The sequence below is a fragment of the Amblyomma americanum genome, chromosome 7 (assembly GCF_052857255.1).
Source record: "Amblyomma americanum isolate KBUSLIRL-KWMA chromosome 7, ASM5285725v1, whole genome shotgun sequence".
Taxonomy (NCBI): domain Eukaryota; kingdom Metazoa; phylum Arthropoda; class Arachnida; order Ixodida; family Ixodidae; genus Amblyomma; species Amblyomma americanum.
Genome location: NC_135503.1, coordinates 142,603,917 through 142,629,006, shown reverse-complemented (window position 1 = coordinate 142,629,006; position 25,090 = coordinate 142,603,917). Strand labels below are relative to the sequence as shown.

The window sequence follows — 25,090 nt, the reverse complement described above, 5'->3', positions numbered from 1 at the left end:
TATAATTAACTGACAATATTCCAGGCGCTGGAAACGTTCCAGAATAAGAAATTACATGGGCACAAGGTCGTTCGTTCTAGCCACAGTAGTTGCTTATTTTTTACTTTTACTCTTCACAAGAAGCACGCACGGTATGACAACAGTTAAGCACTGCACTGGCGCCGTCATCCTGCCTTTTTTCCCCCCGATCAGAGGCAGGCCAAAACTAATGAAGCTACAGCGATTTTGTGCTACGAGAGACGCCATACCGCAAGTATGTTTGGACTAACGTGAGCTCTAAACGTCCGCCAACGTTGAATGATACTCGGGTGGTTTAGGATATCGACTCCGCCAAAATGCGCTTGCCGCGGACATGATCGAACACGCGATCCCGAAAGAAGAACGCCTCAACTACGGCGCCAAATATACAACCAAAGGTCAAAGAAACGCCAAACGAGTTTTGCTTTCGGCGAACATATTTTCGGGTCTGTTTCGCAGCGTGGTGGCCAGTACTACAATGCTAAGGCCACAGGCTTGTCTCGAAAAAAAGACGAGACAGGGTTCTTCGGTTCAGCACCAAGCGATCGTAGCAACGGGAGCTGCTCTACGACGCCTTGCACGCGCCACATAACCGCAAAAAAAAAAACTAAACGTAACCTTGTGAGGGTCCAAGCAGCAGTCCCACTGATACATGTAATCATTAAATGAGCGAATGTGGATTTTACAATAGGCCACTCATACCGTTCAATCGCTTCAACGGTCATGCATCGAAGCGAACATAAGCAGAGCGGGAACACACTAGGGCACGAGCGAGCTCTTAAAATGTTTCTCACCTTGAATTAAGTGGGCAGAGCAAACATGCGAACTTTTCGTGGGCAGCCATTTGTCCCGCCGCACAGCTGCAATCCAGGCATTTCTGCGCTCCGTGTCCGTAGGGAACATAAAAGCGCGCACTTCCGACAGAAGGTTGGTTCGAGGCCGCAAGCTGCAGCCTGGTACACAACAACACGGTCCACGTCACGATGGTGTCACAGGAGACATTTTGGCCGCTGAAAACATGTTGCAACGAGCATGACTGGTACCCGCACGACGCAAGCAACACACGGGCCGAGAAAAACCATCCGCGCGCGCTCGCACTACGGGGAGGCCGGAAGTTTCTCTGGTGCATATCCGGTTTGCGGCGCGTAGGCGCGCTCTGGCAACGATGACGGCTAGGAGCCCCCGAAAACATGCGCTACACGTTGGTTGATCAGTCTCGCCATGGAAGTTTCCGACGAAGAGTCCATATCTGAATCTACTTTCTCTACTGCTTCGGAACAGTTAAATTATAAGGCGAAAACTAAGCAAGCTTTAGCAGTTCAACCAGGTTTAACCAGAGCTAAACCACAGCCAATTTTTTAACAATGCTTTTGCAACAGAGATGTGAAGATGACCAGGATAGCCTGCGAGCGATAGCCTGTGGCACTGTTGCTGGAGACAAACATAAAATGTGGACAGGATTTTGATTATAAGTGCTGACACGCGCCTATTGTATGATGATGATGAAAACATTTTAATTGGGATTAATATTAGTGGTTGGTCCCCCTATTCCGGGAGGCCATTGAGCCTTCCAGCTGCTCTTGCTTTTATGGTCGGCTCCTGCTGAACTTTCGGGTCGGAGGTGTAGTATGCTGTAACTTTCTATTCATGCGAAAGCATTATATGACCTATTAGGCGGAAAATCCGGCCTTGTCGTTGTCCACGCCAGAAGGTCCGACAGTCACGTGACGTCATGATGTCATTGGCATGCCTACATTATCAGGAAAGGAAGAAAAAAATGGCTGTGGTTTAGCTCTGGTTAAACCTGGAGTGACGCGACAGCTGCATGTGGCCGACTGGAACAAGCTCAGTCGAATTGCAAAGTCAGTCTTTCGCCGCTCCGTTTCTCTGGGTGTTCCTTCTTCATCTTCGTCCCACTTGACACAGCGCATGCGCACAGCTGTTGCGCGCCGTGCCGCCGGCAGCAGCAGCTGCTCCGCACTACGTGACCACGGCGTCGCCACGGAGCTCTAGGGGTGCCACGCTGAAGGCTCGAAGAGGTGGCGTAGTGTAGCTATCGCTACAAAATAAAATTTCTTAAGAATTATTCCCGAAGCGGGTTTTGAACTCAGGTCGGCGTGAATAAATCAGCTTCGCTGGCCGCTTCACAACAGCATTGCGCCATCACCACAGCCGCACGGACCTTGTCTCGCGTTTGTGATGTCAGAAAGTGTGCCTTGTTTTTTTTAAGTAGTTTTTCATCTGCCTCCTCCCATCATCATCGTCCCCCATCGTGACCTTCTTTTATCTCCTCTTCCCGTCCCCCAGAGCAGAGTAGAAGGCCAGATATTTATTTTTCAGGCCAACCTCTATGCCTTTCCTATCAATAAACCCTCTCTCTCTCTCCATTCGGGCTGCGCGAACAGATCAGCTCCGCTGGTCACCGCATTAGAGTAGTACGCCATCACCGCAGCCGAACAGCACGAGTGCTTGCTTTTGCATTCACAGCACGTAAGTAGTCCTGAGTGCCCTCCGTTTTTTTTTTCCTATACATGAAAAAAAAGTGCCAACATGGAACAGGCGCAGTCAACATTCGCAGTCAACGTTGACGCCTGCCAACTGTATGTTGGCATTTTTGTTTCCTACGCATGACGTGTGCCCGTTGTTTATTTTTTTCTTCAATTTTTGCTACCAGTGAGGTATTTATACCAGCTGGTCAGCCAATAAAGACCGCCCAGTCTCGAGGAAGAAGAGGACATGAACCGCCCTCCCCAAACTCCTTAGAACCCATCATTTCTGCCCAAAGGCCTAATAAATGCGAAAATAAAGACGCATTAAGGAAGATTTAGTCTGTGAGTCAGCGCTGCAGTGCATCCTCGCTGCTGCGCCTTGTCAGTTGCGCTATTGCTTTAGGAGATAAAGCCGAAAGCCAAATGGATATCCTGCCTAGATGAAGATAGTTCCTCCAGATAGTTCCTCATTACTAGATATATTTCTCACGAATATTAATACAGATTTAACGACTGCAGATACTGTGTGCACTGGCCTCAGTGGCCATTGGAATAGTAATGTTAGTTCCAAAATCTTATGTCATAGCTAAAAAAACCCGACAAACAAAATTCTTACGAGAAATTACCCCTGCTACACTTGATTCGTTTCGTCGTTCCGTTAGTAAGCAGGACTATAACCCTGTCTATGCGACTCAAGATAGTGACACTGCATACTGCAAATTCATTGACCTCTTCAAAGCCCTGTACGATACACATTTTCCTTTACGTCCAAAAAGGAAACCGAAAAATGCTCGGTAGCCTCGGCTGACGCGGGAATTACTAGATTCGATTAAACATAAAAATGGCCTGTATGCAAAGTTTGTAAAAGACAAAGATACGCCTGCATTTTGTGAATTTAAAGCGTAACGAATTAAGCTTACGTCAAGACTACGTGCAGCAAAGAACGTCTATTTTGCAGATATATTTTCTGATGAGAACATAAAACGTTGTGATGTATTTTGGCGAAAGCTGAACTCAATGATGCATTCTGGCAGTCAAGGAGTTATACCCGATACACTCATACATGAAGAGAAACGGCTAAATAGCAGCCAATTAGCTGACGCCTTAAATAGTCTTTTCGTACAGCAGGCCGGTCACAGTGATTACTGCGGTGCAAACAATACATCCGATGCTGAACGCTTCCTCTGTCAGACTGCTACATGCCATTCACTGTTCTTTTCTCCGACGGACTGCACAGAAGTATGCATTTGTATTAAGTCTGTCAAAAATAGTAAATAAGAAAATGTATGTGGTATGCAGGTATTCCCTGTGAAGCACGTTCTTGACATAATTGGTCCAGTCATTACTTTTATGTATAACTTGGTTCTGTCCCCGGGCGTATTTCCCCAAGCAATGCAGCCTGCACGTGTGGTTCCTATATTTAAATCGGGAGATCGTAGTCTTTTCGTCAACTATCACCCAATATCGATACTACCAATGTTTTCTAAAGGTATGGAAAAAATACTACACACCAAAATTCTATCGTTTTTTATCGCGTCATAATATTCTGCTCGGTTATCAACATGGTGTCAGGAAGCATCGATCAACAGAAACAGCACTTTTAACGTAAAAAGAATTTATCAGTGAAGCATTCACCAAAAAACATATGATACTGGACCTCTATGTCGGTTGTTCAAAAGCATTTCATCTTGTCAATAACACTATCCTGCCTTCAAAATTGCACAAATACGGCGTTCGTGGAACAGCAAATGCGCTTCTTACATCATACCTTAACAACAGGACACATTATGTCGAAATAAATAACATTAAATCTTTGCAATTCGTTCATACCGGCGTGCCACAGGGAAGCATATTCGGACCGCTACGCTTCCTTATTTATATTAATGATATGGCACACTGCACTCAGGACGTAAAGTTTAGTTCCTGTGCGGACGACACCACCATTTTCGTAACCGGAAGTACGCAAGCAGATGTAGAGGAGCGAGCAAATATGGCTCTTCTGGACTTGGACGCTTGGGTGAGAGCAAACCACTTAAAAATAAACACAAGCAAAACAAAAGCAGTTCTATACGTTCCAAAAGGGAAGGAATTACGGGATGCCTTGAGCGTACGCTTGGGACAAGAAAAAGTTGAAATTGTGAACTCTGTGAAAGTACTCGAAGTGGTCTTTTCAAGGCGCCTTACATGGAACGACCACATAGATTGCTTGCATTCAAAAGTTGCATCAGCAATTGGCGCCATCGCCCGAACAAGATACTTGCTGCCTTCTAAAATAAAACTCTTGTTATATAACGCGCTTGTGCTGCCGCTCTTACAGTACTGCAGCTTAGCCTGGTGCACCACAGGGGTAACCAACTTGTCCAAATTACACTTGTTGCAGAAAAGAGCATTACGGTATGTTGCGGGTGTGTCTTACTGTCATCCAACCAAAGAGCTTTTCTTGAAGTATAATGTCCTCGCAGTGTTCTCCTCTTTCGATTACAAAATAATCAGCTGATAAATATTTCATAAAATCTAATATAAATATTATCGTAAACCTTTCAGAACTAAAAGAAAATATTCGTGACCGACAAACCCGACACACAGAAAAATATCTTGTTTCCTGAGTTCCTCGCACGTATTCATACAATCAATCGTTATTCTACACTGTACCGAAACTACTGAATAAGTTGCATGCAACTGGATTCGATCCAGTTAATGAGTCTAATCGCCTAATTGGTCTTTTTTGCTGTGAACAACTGTTGTGAACCTAGTGTTGCTTTGTATTTAGAATGTTATCTTCATGTATTCTTGTTTTAAGACTGAGTTTTTTAGGACGTGTCTATTTTCATGCGCACAAAAGTATGAAACTCTACGATGCATAAAATTGTGCACGTCTTTCTACACTGATCTTCCTCCTAGCTGTTGCTCTGGCAATTACTGTAGGGGCCAGGGCCTTGTCAAGCTGTTTTTCACAGCTTTTAGCCCTGGCCCCTTTCTTTTCGATGAAAAGAAAAATAAACTTGACATGACTTCAAATGTTAATTTCCTCTCTCGACGTTTGTATCAGCAATGCACCCTGGCCTATCCCCCGCCGTGGGTATATACCATTAAGCTTGAGGAAATCATCATCATCCTCACTACTGTAACGAAGGGGAGCGGACGCATTGCAAAATGTTGCGTTAGCCAAGCATGAAAGCCGCTCTGCGCCCGTATGCTGCAATGGTGAACCCCATCAGCTGGCCACATTTCAGCAATGTAACACTGTACGTACACACATAGAAAAAATTATTGTGAATTTTTATCCAACATCCCCCATCCAACTTCATTCACTGTGGAGTGCTGAAAAGTGGTGGTTAATTCAGTTTCATGTCCAGCTTTCTCGGGCAAAAATTTTGAAAAATAGAAAATTGTAAGCCACTGTCACGGAAATGTTGTAGGTAATTATCCATTATTCTGATATGTAGCAAAATCTTTCTTTTATAATATCTGCATTTATCGCATCGAACAGTTAACACTGTCATAGAAAACCAATGGGGAACGATTTTGACGATAGCAGAAATGTTATTAGAAAAATATATAGGACTGCTGTCGTGTGATCTGCGGATAGGTTGATTGTTATAATGAAATCTTACGTTATATGAAAAAATTGCGTTCATAAATGGCATCTCGCTTAAAATTGCTTTCTTCCGGAATTTTTGGGTATGAAGACACTGAGGCAACGTGCCATCCTGAACTAGGTTTGTTCTGCTGCTGCTTTTGTCCTCAAGAAGACAATGGCGTGTACTCACAACGGGGGAGTGGCCAAGGCACATGCAGCGACTGACAAGTGCTCAAAACTTTTTTCAAAAAAGAAAAGAGAATGCATATTTGGTGATTTTAATCAAGAGCAAATCTAAACCTGTGAGATTGGAGACTGAAATTGAGAATCTGGCTTAACGTTCAGTGTTTAGGAAATTTTGCTCACAGATGAATCTTGAGCATGAGCAGCCAGAGGATGGAATTCAGAAATATTTTATAATGGCAGCCGTTTTGTGTCTAAAAGGAAACTGAACAGCGGAAAGCACATTCCTGTAGCTGTCCCCAAGAGCAGAAGCACCAAGAGAGCCAACAACCCAATCATATAAGCTTAGACCGAGCTGAGCTGACGCAAAGGGTGTTTTGGCAGGCGCCTTTGTAAAGACGAAAAGTGGCGACAGGTCAACAAGACATAATCTATCGTCTTGGGAATCAGCAGAGAGCGGGCATAGTGAGGAGACCGCCATACCAGACCTATGTAGGCAGGCGTTTGATTGAGGCACGCGGCAACGTAGAAACGTAAAAGAAATTTGAAGCTTGCGCGATCGCCATCATTTGCTGCACCACAGGTACAGAATATGCTGAATGTCGGGAGAGGAGGAAAGTACTCAGGCTGGAAATTATTTCAGTAGCAGGTACCTGCGAAGCCTGGCCGCTGTAATATATGCGCAGGGCGGAAGGAGAGTACGACTGGGCATTGAGGAGGTACATTCGCCATGGCATCAGCAACCTCATTTAAATGAATTCATCCGTGCCCATGCACGAACACCAACTGTAATGAACGCATGGGAGGTGGTAATAAACATTTGAGTAAGCGGAGCGCCTGTGACTTCGTAGACGCGGTTAGAGAGGAACACAAGGATAATGAAGCCGTCATAATTATGGAAGAAGACAAATAAGTGCTTAAGTGGCGTAAAGCAGGACTATTGCTAAAAATTCGTTCATTTTGGGTTGAAAAAACAGCACGAAAGGGACGGAAGACAAAGAAGAAGGAAACCACACGGACGAGCGCTGACTCACAACTATTTTTTATTCAGAAAAAAACAGACATTTATATTTAAAAAGTCACATGACCTGACGTCACTCGCGCACATGCCCAGAAATACAACAGTCTAAGACTATATCATGAGTCAAGATTAAAACCTTACAACGCGATTTCAGAACTCTGTGATTAACCGAAAAAACACGAGACAGCCAGAAAAAAACAAAGGTACTAAAAAACAAAGGTACTAAAAAAACAAAAACACAAAATCACGTGTTGTCAAGAAAAGCGACCTCTTTATCGACCATCAATAAGGAAGGCTGACTGGTGCATTCATCCCGTCTTTTCCGAAAGTGATATGCCTCAATGAGCTCCCTTGTCGTCTTATCTCTATGGCGGAATAAAATACGTATGCGCGCTACTAGAGGTCTGCATACTTTCTTATTTTCAATCATGCATGCTTTGCAGTGCTCTCTTAGATGCGAATAGTTTGAACCTGATAGTGAACGAAGATGCTCCCTAAGTCGAATATTTATACATCGGCCGGTCTGTCCTATATATACTTTTTTACATGAAAGAGGAAGTTCATACACAACTGAACATGCGCACTCTACACACCTTGATCTATGGGAAACCAAACAACGAAATGGGCTAATTCTTGATATATTGTCATGGCGGTTCCCTATCATGCGACAAAGCCCTCCCCCCCCCCCCCCAACTTGGGGGGGCTTTGTCTACCCCAAGGTCTACAGGGAGTGGTTTGCAACCTCACTGCAGACGACGGAGTTCTTGTGGGCTTCCGCCCTTCCTCACCTTCCAAGGAAAGAAAGGACTGCAAAGCAAGCTGGAAGAGTGCAGCTTCTGGGCGAAGCACATCTTCCACCGCAACACCGTAAGACCCTTGAACACGGACCGAAGTACTCCCAGGAGCCAATCCTATCACCGGTGGAGAGGCTAGCCATTTCCAGAAGTATCTCCAGAAAAGTCAAGGATGAACTTCGGCCAAGGTTCCTGGAGGAGAGCGTCAACGCCTTGGGTGTGTCACCGGGCAGACCGAAACGGAGTAAGGACTTGCGTGGCCTCGTAGATTATTTCCACAGTGCCGATTTAAGACTTGTGTTATCAGATAAGGAAGGGCATTTTGTTGTGATTCCGGAAGGGATGTTCAATGAAAAGGCTTTGGCGGCTGTCAAAAAGTGTTTTAAACAGGTCAACGTAGATCACGTGTTTGTGAAAGAGCGGGTGATTTCATTGTTGAATGAGTTTAATTTGAAAGCATTAGCCACCTCGGTTCAGAAATCACAGGGAACGGAATTGTACTTATTTTTTTCGCCAAAAACCCACAAGATCGATGTCCCATTTAGGGCTATAGTTTCCGAAGGCGGCACTTGGCAGTATTTAATCTCTAGTTACCTACAGGAACACATTTCAGGATTGACAGTTGACGATCCTTTTGCTGTGAAAAATGCCGATGTTCTTGTCAAGTTCCTAAGGCAAGAAAATCCGGGAAGGGGTACTGGTTTCAGCATAGACATACAAGACCTTTATTATTCTCTTCCGCATAAAGGCATGTTAAAAGCGGTACGCAAGTGCATAGATGAAGAAAATGACGAAGCTAGGTTTGTGAGTCGGTGCGGCTTTTCGGTGTCTGCTTTTCTTGAGATTTTGGCTTTCTATTTGCAATCAACATACGTGGGATGGCGCGGAGATGTATATGTTCAAAGAAAGGGCATATGCATAGGTTCGAAGGTTGCTCCAGCCCTAAGCAGCATTTATCTTTCCCAGGTAGACAAGGAAATAAAGAACAAAATTGGGGGTCTTGCAATGCATATTTCAAGATTTGTTGATGATTTTTTAGTTTTAGTAGACAGGGACAGTTTCAATACAAGAGTGAATGACATTCTAAAGGTTTTTCAAGAATGTGGTAAAGGACTGTCCTTCACTTTCGAGTTACCGTCAGAAAATGCACTGCAGTTTTTAAGTTTGAGGTTGTTTTTTAGGGAAGAGCACATCTGCTGGATGCATTCACCCCGATCCCAAAAACCGGTGTTAAGTTTTACCTCGGGGCACTCAAAGCTAGTAAAGAATGGAATTGCAATGACTACCTTACGTTCAAGCCTCACAAATTCATGCCATCACTGCATAGCCGACAGTCTGATGTTACAAGTAAGTAGATTAGAAGCCGCAGGGTTTCCACAGGGGGTGATTTCAGCCACTTGCGAGAAGCTGGTGAGGGTAGTGCGAAAAGATTTCTTGAATACAAAATTGGACAGAACAGGAAAAACATTTGCTGTTATTCCGTATATGCACCAAACGGCTCATAATCTAAAAAAGGTGGCGGGCAGATTTGACGTGAATGTGGTGTTTTCTGCGCCACACAAGTTGGGGGGGCTTTGTCGCATGATAGGGAACCGCCATGACAATATATCAAGAATTAGCCCATTTCGTTGTTTGGTTTCCCATAGATCAAGGTGTGTAGAGTGCGCATGTTCAGTTGTGTATGAACTTCCTCTTTCATGTAAAAAAGTATATATAGGACAGACCGGCCGATGTATAAATATTCGACTTAGGGAGCATCTTCGTTCACTATCAGATTCAAACTATTCGCATCTAAGAGAGCACTGCGAAGCATGCAAGATTGAAAATAAGAAAGTATGCAGACCTCTAGTCGCGCGCACACGTATTTTATTCCGCCATAGAGATAAGACGACAAGGGAGCTCATTGAGGCATATCACATTCGGAAAAGACGGGATGAATGCACCAGTCAGCCTTCCTTATTGATGGTCGATAAAGAGGTCGCTTTTCTTGACAACACGTGATTTGTGTTTTTGTTTTTTAGTACCTTTGTTTTTTAGTACCTTTGTTTTTTTCTGGCTGTCTCGTGTTTTTTCGGTTAATCACAGAGTTCTGAAATTGCGTTGTAAGGTTTTAATCTTGACTCATGATATAGTCTTAGACTGTTGTATTTCTGGGCATGTGCGCGAGTGACGTCAGGTCATGTGACTTTTTAAATATAAATGTCTGTTTTTTTCTGAATAAAAAATAGTTGTGAGTCAGCGCTCGTCCGTGTGGTTTCCTTCTTCTTTGTCTTCCGTCCCTTTCGCGCTGTTTTTTACACCCAAAATGAACGCATACCAACTCGCCCAACTTTCCATTCTACTAAAAATTCGGCCAAATAAACGGAGGTGTAGTAGGGAACGCGGAGTGAGAATGAACAGTCGATGGAGAGAAAGAAGATACCAACACCGGTCTTTTCTACACACTGTGAGGCGTCTGTTGCAATAAGATCGTGAGAGTTAAAGGACATCAAGTAATCTTGTAATAAAGTGCTGAGCAAGCAGAAAAGGCAAAAACTTTGCTTGTTTGGAAAGATGCCATCAAACACAATCTAAGTAGATGTAGTATTGGCGCACACCGGAAGGATGTGCGGACGATTAAGGGGTCAAGAAGAGATTGCACAAAACAAATATGTGGAGTGTGGAAACGAGACCAGCTTTCATTGGAAAATGTTCTAGGCTTACGAAGAAAGAGCGAGCTTGAGGCATGAAGCGACGAATCGCGCATTTTTACGTTTGGACGGTTCAGAGAAGGCATCATGAGGGCAACGATGGAATCTGCGCATCAAGGTACAAAACGGAATTGCCCACAAATTTTGGAAGGCCCAGACAGAGGTGCAACGCCTCCCGCTCCAAGAGGAAAAGGGGGCAGAGCTTATAAGCAGGATCTCCAGAGAACAATACGCGGCTGAACTTTAATACTGGACGGAAATAATTCTATAAATTATCTGAAGCGAGTGCCTTCTTATGATGGAACGAATGTTGCTCAGCATGCGCAGCATGCCAACCGCTCGTTTTCCTTTTGGAGTGATCTGCTCTCTATTTGACCGCCAGGAAAGTGAAGCATCATAATTTACTACGAGGTGTTTGATAGTGTGCGCTTGAGGAATTACATGGTGCCGATAAACAATGGAGATAATAACTGGACAAGAGAGGGGAAACCAATAAAGCACATTTATTTAGATTTAGGGGCAGGTTGAAGTCAGTTAACCATTGGTTCAGGATATTGAGGTAAGACTGTAAGGAATGGTACAGAAAGTATTTATCATTGTCGGAAACAAAAAGGGCGATGACATCAGTATATACATAGGCTGTGACATTATGACTCCAGGGAGTATAGAAGTAAGATGTTGAAAAGAACAGGGGAGAGGACCGCACATTGGGGTAATCTTGGGATAATCTGCCAGAGGAAACGCCCTTCTGGTAGTAGTAAAATTTTCTTCCAGCCAGAAATTCAGAAACCCGCGCCACAAAGTAGCTCGGAAGTCCTACAGCATGCAAATTTTGCAACAGCGTCCAGTGCTCAACGCCTTATACCGCTGTCACACGGGCACTTTCGATCCACATTGAGCTCGATCTGCATCGAGCTTTTCGAGCACGCTCGAGACATCCGGTGCTACACGGGCATTTTCAATGCTCATTGAGAAGTTTCCCTCATGTGTGGTAGGTGGCGGCAAATGTTCCGCCGACAGTCATAACATGGCGATGTCCGGAGACACTGTGAAGTATGGGGAAGCAGCAGCCAAATCCGTAGCCAAATCGGTACATCTGCTTATCTGCGTCAGGTTTCAAATCTTGTGGTGCACCTCTGCTGCTGTGCGATGGAACCCGAGGGTCCGCAACGCCTCCGCAATTTCTGCATAGACTGCGGCGCTTCTCTTCTGGCGCCGCAAATCGTCTAGACGCTCTTGCCAGCAGTCGATGAGAGCGGCTGTCTCTCGCTCGCTCCACAGTTTCCGCGCCGACGAGCAGGGGGACGCCATCTTTGTTGACACTGACGGCGAAGCTTCGAGCGTGGTGTAGAGATTATTTTCAAATGTTTGCATACAAGCAGGCATAGCACCTGAAAAATGTTCTGTATTACATTTTAATCGATTACAACAACAACAATTGTGGTTTTATTTTGTTAACTTGTGTTCATTTTTATAGCTTCATGAGAGCGAGAGTGTTTTCGATTGTGCTTGGAACCTCAAGCACTCTTGAGGAATCGGCATCGAGTCAAGCAGGATCGAGCTCGATTGCGCTTGAAAGTGGCCGTGTGACAACCGTCGATCTGCATTGAGTTCGATGAGCATTGACTCAGTGACGATCGAAAGTGCCCGTGTGACAGGGGTATTAAACACATCTAGAGTAACAAGCGCGGCGTATTCCTTTCGGCGACGAGCTAATTGTATACGCGGCTCTTAAGGTGGCTACGAACGCACCATATAGCATCCTGAGCTGAAACCTATTCTGTAAGGGGGCTCAACAACCCATTCTCTAAAATGATTAAGTTTAGTCGGTTATGCAACACCCTATCAATTAATTCTACGAGGTTCGAAGTTAAAGAAATTGGCCTTATATTATCTAACACTTAACCGTTTTCATGCTTTTCAAGCAAAGGGATAATCTTCACTGGAGGCCACTCATTTGGAATTTATGACCCTTTAAGAGAGTAACTAATAAGAGCCAGTAAGTCGTAGGGAGATTCGTGTAACAAAAGTTTAATCACGGAAGGGAAAACATCAGGGCCAGGGGTGTAACACCAGGGGAAGTGACACCAAAGGGACACAGTTTGCGAAAGCTCGGGGAGGGGGACCTCTCTGAAAGCGTCCTATGTGCTGACAAATCTCCGAGGAGAAAGAAGAAGAGCCGTAAGGTGACGTTCATGGCCCCTGCCTATTTTTTCCAAATACTTAGCAAGTTCAGCGAGTGTTTGAAATCCTGAGACTGCGTTCATGGCGGTCGGGATCAATTTCCTTGTCCTTTGCTTGCGTCCAATATTCTCGACAAAAATTTTGAAAATTGAAAAATTGTAAGATATTGTTGCGGGAAAGAATATGTTTACAGTCATTTACAAAAACGAATGAACAGCTACGGGCGGCACTAAGAACACAGCCAGAGATGAGTTCTCGTCTTCTTCCTCGTCCACTCGTTCACTCGCTCAATGTCGTCGTCGTCGTCTACCCGCTGCAGGACCCCCGGCTGATGAAACGCCGTCTCGGCGTTAGAGTGGTGGCGTAGGAGCGTCGTGATAAGGTTTGAGGTGGCATACATGGACGACGTCGGTAGAGGGGCCAGAGGACGATGGCGAGGACGCAAGGGGAGCAATTTCATAGTTCACGTCGGTGACTCGGCGCACCACACGGTAAGGGCCACAATAGTGAGAAAGGAGCTTCTCCGAGAGACCGACGCTGCGCGACGGCGTCCAGAGAAGGACGAGTGATCCGGGGTGATATTCGACGGCCCGGTGCCGGCGGTCGTAGGCGGACTTCTGGGAAGCTTGAGAGGCACGGAGCCGACTACGGGCTATTTGGCGAGCCAGCGTGGCCTGGGCGATGGCGTCCTGAGCGTAAGAAGTGGTGGGGACTGAAGAAGGCGGCATGAGTGTGTCCAAAGGCAATAGGGGGTGCCTACCAAACAAAAGGTAGAAAGGGGAATAGCCTGTTGTGTCATGCCGTGAAGAGTTATATGCAAATGTCACATAAGGCAAGGCTGCGTCCCAATCGCGGTGGTCCGGTGAGACGTACATTGCTAACATATCGGTGAGCGTGCGGTTGAACCGTTGCGTAAGCCCGTTGGTTTGTGGATGGTAAGCTGTCGCGAGCTGGTGCTGCGTGGCACACGAACGAAGAATGTCATCAATCACTCTGGACAGAAAATAACGACCGCGGGCGGTGAGAAGTTCACGAGGGGCGCCATGGTGAAGAATTACGTCTTTGAGAAGAAAATCGGCGACATCGGTAGCGCAGGTGGTGGGCAAAGCACGCGTGATGGCGTACCGAGTCGTATAATCAGTTGCGACAGCGATCCACTTGTTACCGGAGAGGGACGTGGGAAAAGGGCCAAGAAGGTCGAGGCCAACACGGTGAAAAGGTTCCGGAGGTACGTCGATGGGTTGTAGAAGACCGGCAGGCAAAGTGGAGGGCCTTTTCCGGCGTTGACACAGGTCGCAAGCGGCAACGTAACGCTTGACGGAACGATACAGACCAGGCCAAAAGAAGCGGTGCCGCACTCGAGCGTACGTGCGGGACACGCCAAGGTGGCCGGCTGTCGGCAGATCGTGCAATTCCTCAAGGACAGAAGAACGTAGATGTTGGGAAATGACGAGGAGCAGCGGAGGACCGTCGGAGCGTAGGTTGCGGCGATACAAAATGCCATTCTGGAGCACATAAAGTTGCAGAGACGGAGATCGGTTTGCAGAGCGGAGGCCATCAAAGATAGGTTGTAAAGATGAGTCGTTGCGCTGTTCGTTGGCGATATCGGTGAGAGCAGTGATAGCTAAGAGGCAGGGTAGGGTCTCAGCGTCTTCGAGGTCAGGTGGCTCCACAGGGTATCGGGATAAACAGTCAGCATCCTGGTGGTGACGACCGGACTTGTACACGACAGAGTATTAATACTCTTGAAGGCGCAAAGCCCAGCGACCAAGGCGACCGGTGGGATCTTTTAGTGAAGACAGCCAACAGAGAGCGTGGTGATCAGTGACGACAGTGAATGAGCGGCCGAACAGGTACGGGCGGAATTTAGCGACAGCCCAGACAAGGGCGAGACACTCGCGCTCAGTAATGGAGTAATTTTGTTCTGCGGCGGAAAGTAGGCGGCTGGCATAAGCGATGACGCGATCTTGGCCCTGTTGACGTTGGGCTAGCACGGCACCGATCCCATATCCGGAGGCGTCGGTGCGAATCTCTGTGGGAGACGACAGGTCAAAATGGGCTAAGATGGGCGGAGAGGTTAGCAAATGAACGAGGGAGGAAAATGAGTTTTCTTGAGCAGGGCCCCAGATTAAGGGGGTGTCGTTCTTAAGAAGGTTGGTGAGGGGGCGAGGTATGCCGGCGAAATCTTTGATAAAACGTCGAAAATATGAGCACAAGCCGACAAAACTGCGCACATTTTTCGACGACCTAGGAAGAGGAAACTCCTTAACGGCTTGAATTTTGACTGGATCTGGGCGTACACCAGAAGCATCAACCAGTTGTCCGAGAATAGTGAGTTGGCGGCGACTGAATTTGCATTTCGATGAGTTCAGCTGAAGTCCGGCGTTACGAAACACTGTCAAAATACTGGAGAGGCGTTCGAGGTGCGTGGCAAAAGTAGGCGAGAAAACCACAACATCGTCTAGGTAGCAGAGGCAGGTAGACCACTTAAAGCCGCGAAGTAGGGAGTCCATCATTCGTTCAAAGGTAGCCGGCGCGTTACAGAGTCCGAATGGCATGACTTTAAATTGGTATAAGCCATCAGGCGTCACGAAGACGGTCTTTTCACGGTCCTTTTCATCTACGGCAATTTGCCAGTACCCCGATCGAGGATCAATTGAAGAGAAATATTTGGCGCCGTGGAGGCAATCTAATGCATCATCGATCCTCGGGAGAGGATATACGTCTTTTTTTGTGATGCGGTTTAGGTGCCGGTAATCAACGCAGAAGCGCCAGCAGCCGTCCTTCTTTTTTACCAGGACAACTGGAGAAGCCCAAGGGCTTGACGAGGGCTCGATGATGTCTTTTGCGAGCATCTTATCGACCTCTTGATTGATGACGGTGCGTTCAGCGCTGTACACGCGGTACGGACGTCTGTGGAGAGGAGCGGCATCACCGGTGTTTATCCGATGCGTCACCACAGAGGTACGAGTCAAAACACGGGCATCAAAGTCGAAGATGTCGCGAAAAGATGATAAGAGGCACCTAAGATCGTGAGCTTGCATCGCTGGTAGGTCAGAACAGATCATGTCGGCGTAGTCATTCGTTGGCTTCTCTGGTGATGTTGCCGCAGGCAACAGGCATTGTTGAGTGGAAGGTAAGCAGCTGTTTACCACTGATATGACACATTCGACAGCAGGGCACAGCGTGGCGAGTGAGATGCCTTGCGGAAGCGGTTGGATAGACGAGCCAAAGTTCAGAACCGGAAGGTACGCACGGTTTGCCGACATTGTAAAGATAGTGTGCGCAAGCACAATACTTCGCGTGAGGGCAACGTCAAGGTCCGGAGTGACTACGTAGGGGCCATCAGGGACAGGGGGAACAGATGAGAAAGAAATGTAAGTTGCGGCTTGAGGCGGTAGACGGACAAAGTTGACAGCACAAAGACGAGGTACAACTGGGGACGGCGACTCAGCAGAAAGAGGAAGGTCAAGCTGGACAACACTGGTGGCGCAGTTGATGAGGGCTGAATGCTCAGACAGGAAGTCGAGGCCAAGAATGACGTCATGAGGGCACTGGTCCAGAACAGAGAATAGAACGGATGTATGGTGGCCGGATATGGTCACACGGGCTGTGCATAGTCCAACCACAGGAGGCATTCCGCCGTCGGCAACGCGGAGAACGGCTGTGGGTGCAGGGGTCAGTACCTTTCTGAGTCGGCGTCGTAGGGTGGAACTCATGACGGACACGTGCGCGCCCGTGTCGATTAGGGCTCTCACAGGGACTCCATCGACATGAATAGCGAGCAAATTTTGGTGTGCGCGAAGGGCTAAGCGAGGATTTTGGGACTGGGACTGTACTGCAGCATCACCTCCAGACACTGCAGCGTCTAGTTTTCCGCTTGCGAGCGTCCGTAGGGGCCAGGAGAGGAGCGACGGCGTAGGGGCGAACGAGACTGCCGACGCAGGGGGGACGGGGAGCGGCTGGAGCGGGAAATCTGGCCGTCAACGGTAGCACTCTGCTGGGCTGGAGGGGGCGTGAAGTGGCGGGGCTGGTCATCGTTGCGGTGAGAGCTTAGATGACTGTATGTGCTACGACGAGACCAATAATTGCGACAGTGACGGGAGATGTGGCCAATGCGGTGGCAGAGGAAACAAATGGGTCTGTCGTCGGGTGTCCGCCAGTCGTTAGGGTTACGGCGACGTGGAGCGAAGTAGGAAGGTCGTTCAGGAGCAATCGCAGTGATGTCGTGTGGTGATGAAGGACGCACAGCACTGACGGGCTGGAGACCAAGGTTTGCAAGCTCTTGACGGACGACGGCTTGTACCATCGAGATGGTGGGCAAGTGGTTGTCGCCATCACGTAGAGGCAGGGAGGCAGGGGACAGCTTCGAGTTCGCGTTGAATGATGCGGGTCACATTTTCTGGAGGCGCAGGAGTTTGCCGGTGCAGCAGGTCTTCACATGAGGAAGTCGCAGCCGTGTTGGGGAGGCGTGTGTACGGCTGACTAATACGTCTGTTTTTAGCTTCCTTGAAGCGGCGACATTCCTTAATAATGCTGTCGACTGTAGTGCAGTTCTTGCAGACGAGTAGGCATGCGGCGCTGCTGGACCCGGCCTTGCGTCCCCAATCCAGTGCCCCCCTCCCCATGCCGCTTCCGTGGAAATATGCGAACCTGCCTCGAGTTTCGCGAAGGGCGTTTTCGTTTGCTGACATTCTGGACAGCACCTAGGCGTTGCGGCGGGGCTCGTTTCCAATGCCTCCGCCATCTGACGCTGCCAGGTCGAGCCAGCAAATAAGTGGTACTGCCAATTAGCTAAAACTCCTCATGCTTCGAGAAGCGACACGCAGGTGCGGCGGCAAAAGGGGACAGGAAAAGAGCATCACGCGTTAAGGGCAAGAACACCCGCTGGGAGAGGGTGTTCGGAATATTCTCGATATGTATTTTTTAGCCATGCCCTGGGCTACCTTCATTTGTCATCGAAGTTAAGTTTAGGGCGATCCTCGAAGCATGACTACTCTAACTTCTTTGTTTTCGAAACCTACAAAAATAAAAGCAGAAGCATTAGACACCAGTCTTGTCTAGTCTAGCTAGAGGCGCCGTGCTTGGCACGTATTTCTGCAAATATCTACGCCTAAACCTTTGGTCGATAAGTACGGTCATATAGAGTGTTTTCTCTGTGCGAGAATTTCCCACTAAGTTACAGTTACTTCCACTGTCACTGTGACTGCTTCTGTAACTTAATTTGCCCTCGTATATTCATGTAAATATATTTCCTCGTTACATCATCTCTATCGCTGAACGTCTCTTCCCTCAGCACCACCGAATAACGAACGTTTGGAGGGTCTGAGCCCTTCCGAAGAAGACAATGAACCATCTTGAATTTACTGCTGTCATAGAAAACCCATGGGGAACGCATCTGATGATAGCAAAAACGCTATAGAAAAAATGCAAGACTGCTGTCAGTCGATCTGCAGATATATTGATTGTTATAATGAAATCTTACATTATATGAAAAAAAGTGGCTGTGGTTTAACTCTAGTTAAACCTGTAATGACGCGAGAGCTACATCTAGCCGAATGGAACTCGCTGAGTCGAATTGCAAAGTCAGTCTTTCGCCGCTCCGTTTCACGAAACATGTCACAAAGATAATTGCACAGCGTGCTTTATTAATCTACCGGCGTAGTGGTGCTTTGGTTTAACCACACGCCACTGCGTTGGTAGGTGGCTGTTTGAAACGCAGCCGCTGATGAGGTTTGAGACTCCGAGGTTGTTTGTTCTTCCAGAGCTGGGTGGAGACGAAATATCTCCGGCAACCTGCATTTTTGCACCTTTCAATCTTTTGGAGGCCGCGGATATTGCTGCGCACCACGTGACCAACCACGTGACCACGACGCCGCCATGGAGCTCAAGGGGTTCCACTCTGAAGGCTTGAAGAGCTGGCGCAGTGTAGCGCTCGCTACAAAATTGCATTCATAAGCGGTTTCCCGCTGATAAGTGCTTGAGGGAACAAACGCGTGTTAACGACATCCTAGTCGAAATCAAGATGAAGAAATGGGCTTGGGCAGAGCGTGTAATGCGAAGGCAAGGTAACCGGTGGCCCTTAACGGTAACGGAGTGGATGCCTTTCCAGCGAAGTGCATAATGTTAGGCGGGCGGATGAGATTAAGTTTGCAGACATGCGTTGGGTGGAGCTGGCAAAGGACAGGGTTAAATGGAGGAGCATGGGAGAGGTATTTGCCTTGCAGTAGGAGTAGCTAGGCTGATGATGATGATAATGATGATGGGTATGAATTCAATAACTCTCTCTAAGCACCAGATTTGGAAAGAAATTCGTAATGTGTAGTATCGTGCAACTCTTGAACGAGATACGGTGCGCTTAAATATAACCTCACTGAAGTTAATTTCGATCCAATTTTTTGGGTGCTGATTGTGTACAAGGTTCTACCATAGAACCGTCTGGCGCCTATTATCCCGAGTGCACTCCGCATTCCACCAAAGACACGACGATGTGCCCTAATTTGCCTGGATAAAAACAAACAAATTCTTTTCGAGCTCCATCCAAAATTGAACAAATGCGGATGGTGTTGACACCACTGTCTGAATACTGCAACACTTCAAGATCCTATTTGAGGATGTTTTTAATGTTTTTGTAATTTATGAAGGTGTGCCTGTGGCTTTTAGAACTTAGATGTGATCCACTGCCACGCAGCCTAGAAACTTAGCGCAAGGTTATCACTATTGCGAGCACAGTCAACTGGCCCCAAAAAGAAACCGTTATCCCAGGGGATGAAAATGTTCGATCTAATGCTGTGCCCTTCAGATGAATCTGGGCGACCTGAATTTAGTCAGAAGAGATCATTTTCACAAGACCAGTCCCACAAGCGTGTAATGCAGCGGTCTACATGTTTTAAGCGCCCACGAAACTTGATGCGAGTTGAAGTTCCCAACCATTAAAACTTGTGCCCTACAACTCGACGAAAACGAGTCTAGAGGCTGAATGTCATGCACACCTGCGAGAAAATGTACATGAGCTGGAGTGAGAGGTTGGGATCCAGAGAGAGAGAGAGAGGGGGGGGGGTATCCACAGCATGAATTTCGGACTGACTGTACATATACTGAAGTGATATATTTGGCCTGTGGTAAAATTTTGAGCACACGAAGAAAAGCAGGCCACCACCTCTTGACGGACGGTCAAGCCTGAAAGAGCAATAATTTTTAAGTTTGTACCCGGAATCTTTAGTGAGTCACGTTTCCCGAAGAGAGATCATGTGCGGTGTTATGTATTGGTTAAACAAAGTAAATCTGTTGAAGCGGAAAGAACTGACCGGCAGTTCCGTTGCAACACTTTCAAATACCCTATTTTGCTCAAAGTGCTGCAGTGGCGGCCGCCTGTTCTAAAATACTGGCTTCGGATGCGTAATTAGGGCGATTCTTTTTTGTCTTCGTCGGAGGGCAAGTCGGACCAGCAACACCTAATGGAGACCTGCTGCGCTTCTGAGCTCACATCTCAGGCTCCATATCAACGCCCGCTACTGATGATACTCCTGCCCCACTGCGATTTGTACATCCGGTTGGACGAATAGAGAGATGTTCTGATTGCGTTTGACATAGTTCATTGGTAGCCACGGGCAGAGAGGATCGGGGACGAGCAACCAAAGTTGAAGTGATTGTACCACAAAGAGAAGTGGAGGCTTGAAACAAATTGGACATATGAGATGCCATGACCTGCGAAATGCACGCAGATAGATTCTCTACTATGCGATCCACGGCACTCGTCACCACCGCAGCTTTCGCTTGCGATAAGGTGGAATCCACAACAGTTGCATGCCGCCCTGCCACACTGGAATAGACAGATGCCCTGTCCTCTGTAGCTGCAAATGCCTCTCGTCTTGTGCATCGGCGCTCGTTAGTTAACTCCAGCACTTGAACTTCTTCGGCCAGCGCTGCACAGTCAGAATGTCTTGCTGAGTGGCCACCGCCACACAAACGTACAGCACTTCTCGGGTTCTGAAGAACACCCAGCAGAATCCTGCCTCCGCACGCACAGAAATGAGGACGCGATTTACAGGCATTGGCACTAGGGCCAAACCTCCAGCAACTGCGGCACTGTAGCAGACGAGATGTGAACTGATCAAAGCGAAAAATCAATGGCCACAGCTTGACTTCAGATGGGAAGTCAGCCCCACAAGCATAGTTTTAACTGACTCGATGGGTATCTGCGTCCCGTCCACTGTTTGCACCGGGGAATGGCGATGAAACCAAAGTTGGATTCTCTAGCGTCTCAGACGCACTCAGTCGTGGGTCTACACCGCAGAACAACCCTTTATGACAGGCCAGATGAGTAAGTATGAACGCGCCCACCGGGTCACTGGCGAAGGAAGTGCACGTGAGTAAGCACGTATTCTCCCGTGCACTCCCGTGAGTACATGACGTGACTATGTCTGCCACACATGCCTGGTCTGGCGATTTGCAAATGATTCCGCCGCGGCCGAATTGCCGGACATCACTGATCCTCGTGTAGTAAAGGGTGGTGAATTTCAGAGCTGCCTGTACAGCATCAGGGTTATTCAGTCTGATGGAGCCCTCATTCGCGGGGATGGAAGCAATCGGGATGCTGCTTACTCTGCCACGGAAGAAGCAGTCAAGCGGCAGTTCATCAGAGGAGAAACGGGCCGGCCAGGGGGAGCTCCCATTGCCAGGAGAACTTGTGCACACCTGCCCACGTTACCGCGTTCAGCCACCCTGGAAAAGAGGAAGAGAACGCAGGAAACGAATAAATTCAGGAGCTACCGCAACACCGTCTGGTACTTAGCCGCGTCAATTCTGACTCACTTTCATGCTTAGTACTCAGTATGACAATTTTTCTCCTTTATTAAATTTTCTTCTCGCATTTTCTTCGCTTCCCCTGCCATCTTCTTTCTTCACCAAGCACCCGCCTCACGCCTGTGGGCTCACGCGCACCGTCTGACCACCGGAGGCCACAGCCGCTGCGCCTCCATCGCCAGCGCTCCTTTAGGCTGCCTCTGCAGGGGCCACAACGAGGCGAGGGTCGGGAACCATGGACCGAAACACCGTCGTGTCGCTGCTCACGGTCGGCCTGGCTGATCTGGAAGAACGGCGGTGGTCATCGACGGAGAGCGCCGACTCCGACACGTCTTCGGAAGCGGCAAGTCCCCAACGTTAAAGGGGGCAGGGGGGGGGGGGGGGGCGGGGCTTCACTCTCCAAAAGTATAAGCAGACGCCGGCATTTTCGCATTGTAACACTACTACAGCGTTCGCAGTAAAATGGCCGACTCGGATGCCCGTTCCTTGTACCCATTCTTTACTCGGTTCGTGTTTTTGCCAAAGCGTCATTGGCAAGCCCCGCTTTTAATACCACAGCTGGCCAATGAACGTTCTTGCTGCTGGCTGTTACTCCTGCTATGACAGGGAGCACCTGGCGGTGGTAAAAGGGTGGTGGAACGAATTTAAAATAGAACTGTTTAAATATTTGACTCCAGCTGCATGAATACCAAGGACCGCAACTTTTTCGACCAAGAAGGCGTTTCTCAACACGAAGCTCAGCGCGTTGTGTACCTGATGTCCGTTTTCTTGTTATAGCACAAAAGAGGAATTCACCGCCCCCGTCTCCTCTCTGTCCACATAATTTACGCCAATGCCCATCTGTATAGTAACCAAACCAGCTTTGGACCTGAGAAACGCTTATGAAATTAGCCAGATCGAGATGAATGTAATCTAGTGCCAAGATAGATATTAAGGTGCAAAGCTCACAGTACCTTATTTTATTTGCTCATTTTCTTCCCTTTTTTTTGGAAACCTACCCCGAGCATTTAGGCTTATTTTAACTGTTTCCATGTATTGTGTACAAGTATGGTTTTCTGGTAATGTCTTTGTTGATTTTCTTTTTCACTAACCTTCGTCTAGGTTTTTCCACTTTCTGGTTAGGCTAAAAAGCAGCGTCTGTATACGTTATCTGCGAACTCAGCCTCCGGCAGAACATTAGCCGCGCTTATAAGCCGGAAGAGCAGATTAAGGTCAATGTGGCAGTTTATTTAATGACAATGCACAGGAAACTTCAACGGTTTTCTAGAAGTGATAGCCATGCTATTAATCTCTGCATGAAGCCATATACATTGGTCGATAATTCCTGCGGAGGAGACCTGCCGCGCCGAGGTATGTACGCGAGGTGTCCTCAACTATGTATGTCACTGCTACTTGTCCGGGATAAAAAAAGACAAAGTTGACGTGCACCCATCTACGTTCTCAGATATTTGCGATACACGGCAGACCAGGGAGAAATCAGCGCAGCTAAATGTTCGCATGGGTTTAAAGTCTGTAAGAACACAAATTTCCCCGGACACTTGCGCTCACCTTGTTGAGCTCATGTTGCAGTTCTTTCCAAGCAGTCCTTTCTTCTGAAAACAGCTTATCGTTGTGTTGCACTGGCGTGCGTTTCCATGTAACAGGTAATGCTTCTCCGTTTGTCAAATCGATGTCGCTATGTGGCCTCTCTGGCTGCAGTAATTGTACAATCTGGTGCGTGGGACCTACATGACGTGACATCTAAGCGCAAGGGGCGACCAACCTTTTTCCGTCTCGGTGCAGTGTCCCGAAATCACGGAGCAGCGAAGGCGTCTGCGTGCGATCCGGCCAGCGGGCGCTGATACAGTGCATTACTGCCGCGAATGTCAGCTCCTCTTCCGGGATCCCAGCAAGCTCGTCGCCCACCACGTGTACAAGCACCAGTTCGAAAGCACCGAGCGTGGACGGAAGCTGCCATGCCCCATCTGCCAGCAGAGCTGCCGCTCTCGAAATACCATGGCCGCTCACCTGGGGACACACCTGGGCGAGCGCGCATGCAGAAAGTGCGGAGCCGAGTTCGCCAGCGCCTGCGCTGTGTCTGCGCACAAGCTCTTCCATCGCACCGGCGGGGACTTCTCGTGCGGGCTCTGCGGGATGGCATTCGCGCGGCAAAGCAGTCTGACCGCGCACAGTCGGACGCAGCATGCGCAAAGAGTCTAGCCTTCGAAGCCTCCTGAAGTGGTCAGTGGGCTCAGCCCCGAGAGCACTGGCTTGGAAACGGGTCCAGTCATCGGTGAACTCGCAGCTCGGAGCCGGAGGTCCGCGCTGGCATCGTCGTGTGCGAAGACCATTTGACGTAGGTCGCAAAATCTCGGCTTCCACCTCGCCGTATACTACCGAGGCACTTTAGCCCTCTGTCACCGGGCGAATGTGCCTCTTTGTCTGTTTGAGAGGTATGAAAGGAAAAGAAATTGTTTTGCTTTTCTCAGTTTTACAGAAATTTCGTGTTTGTATAAAACTCATTTCTGCTTGCGCAGTAGCGAGAAACTTGTTGTTCGAACGACGAGCTTCTTCTGCGCTGAGGTCTGTTTCCATTTAGTGCATGGAGCCAGCATGGAGCTCACGGCAGCGCACCGGAAAGCGGGCGTTGCTATAGCGGTGCTGAGGTGGCAGCCATGGGATCCTGTCAAGCAAATTGCTCGGTGTGGGAAACCGCTTACTTATCGTTGAAGCCTTGCGAGCGGTAAAATAGCGCGAAATATCACAGAAGGAGGAAGCCGGGCCCAGACCGGTGCTGTCTTGTCGTTTACTCCTCCTCAATGTATATTGTCCTTCGCACTGTTGTTGGAAAGTTCTAGCACAGCCGGACAGCCGCACCGCTAATACGGTAACACGTTGCCGTTGCTGCCGTTGCTGTGCTTGCCTAGCAATCGTGTTTACGGTATGGCGGTGCTACGGCGCACTATTCAAAAAACGAGTAATCAGCTCGCTTTGTTGTCTATCGGTATAAAACTGCACGAACGCTTAAAGTTTGCATGATTACCACAACGCGCCGCCTGACGCTGAACACTCAAAGGGGGAATTTCGAATTTTCGGTGCATCTCTGATTTGCTACTGTCGTCAGGACTACTCGATCTGAGCGCAGGAGCCAATTTATTGGCAGCATTTCGATGCAGTGAGAAAGAGTCGGCCATGAGATTAATCATGTTCGCTCAGAATCTCGCCGAGCTCTCTATTTTTCACAAAATTACAAGATAAATTTATCTTTATCGAATTACGTCGTGCTCGCTACTGGCGGCCAGTAGATGGCGCTAGTTGTTGGTGTTCAGGAAATATCGGTGAAATTG

General features: G+C 47.9%; 1 protein-coding gene across 1 annotated transcript; it reads left to right on the top strand.

Moving 5' to 3' along the window:
* Positions 1 to 21,877: 21,877 nt before the first annotated feature.
* On the top strand, positions 21,878 to 24,243 carry LOC144097497 (uncharacterized). The gene is made up of 2 exons (XM_077630210.1): positions 21,878 to 22,107; positions 23,547 to 24,243. Exons 1-2 carry the CDS (start codon positions 22,000 to 22,002, stop codon positions 23,961 to 23,963), a joined length of 525 nt encoding a protein of 174 aa, XP_077486336.1. The 5' UTR covers positions 21,878 to 21,999; the 3' UTR covers positions 23,964 to 24,243.
* Positions 24,244 to 25,090: the final 847 nt, after the last annotated feature.

What these genes read in the sequence shown, in the direction of transcription:
- LOC144097497 (XM_077630210.1), top strand. Translation starts at nt 22,000, where the DNA reads ATGGACCGAAACACCGTCGTGTCGCTGCTCACGGTCGGCCTGGCTGAT. An exon ending in CCGACACGTCTTCGGAAGCG is followed by an intron (nt 22,108 to 23,546) that starts GCAAGTCCCCAA and finishes GTCTCGGTGCAG; the next exon opens with TGTCCCGAAATCACGGAGCA.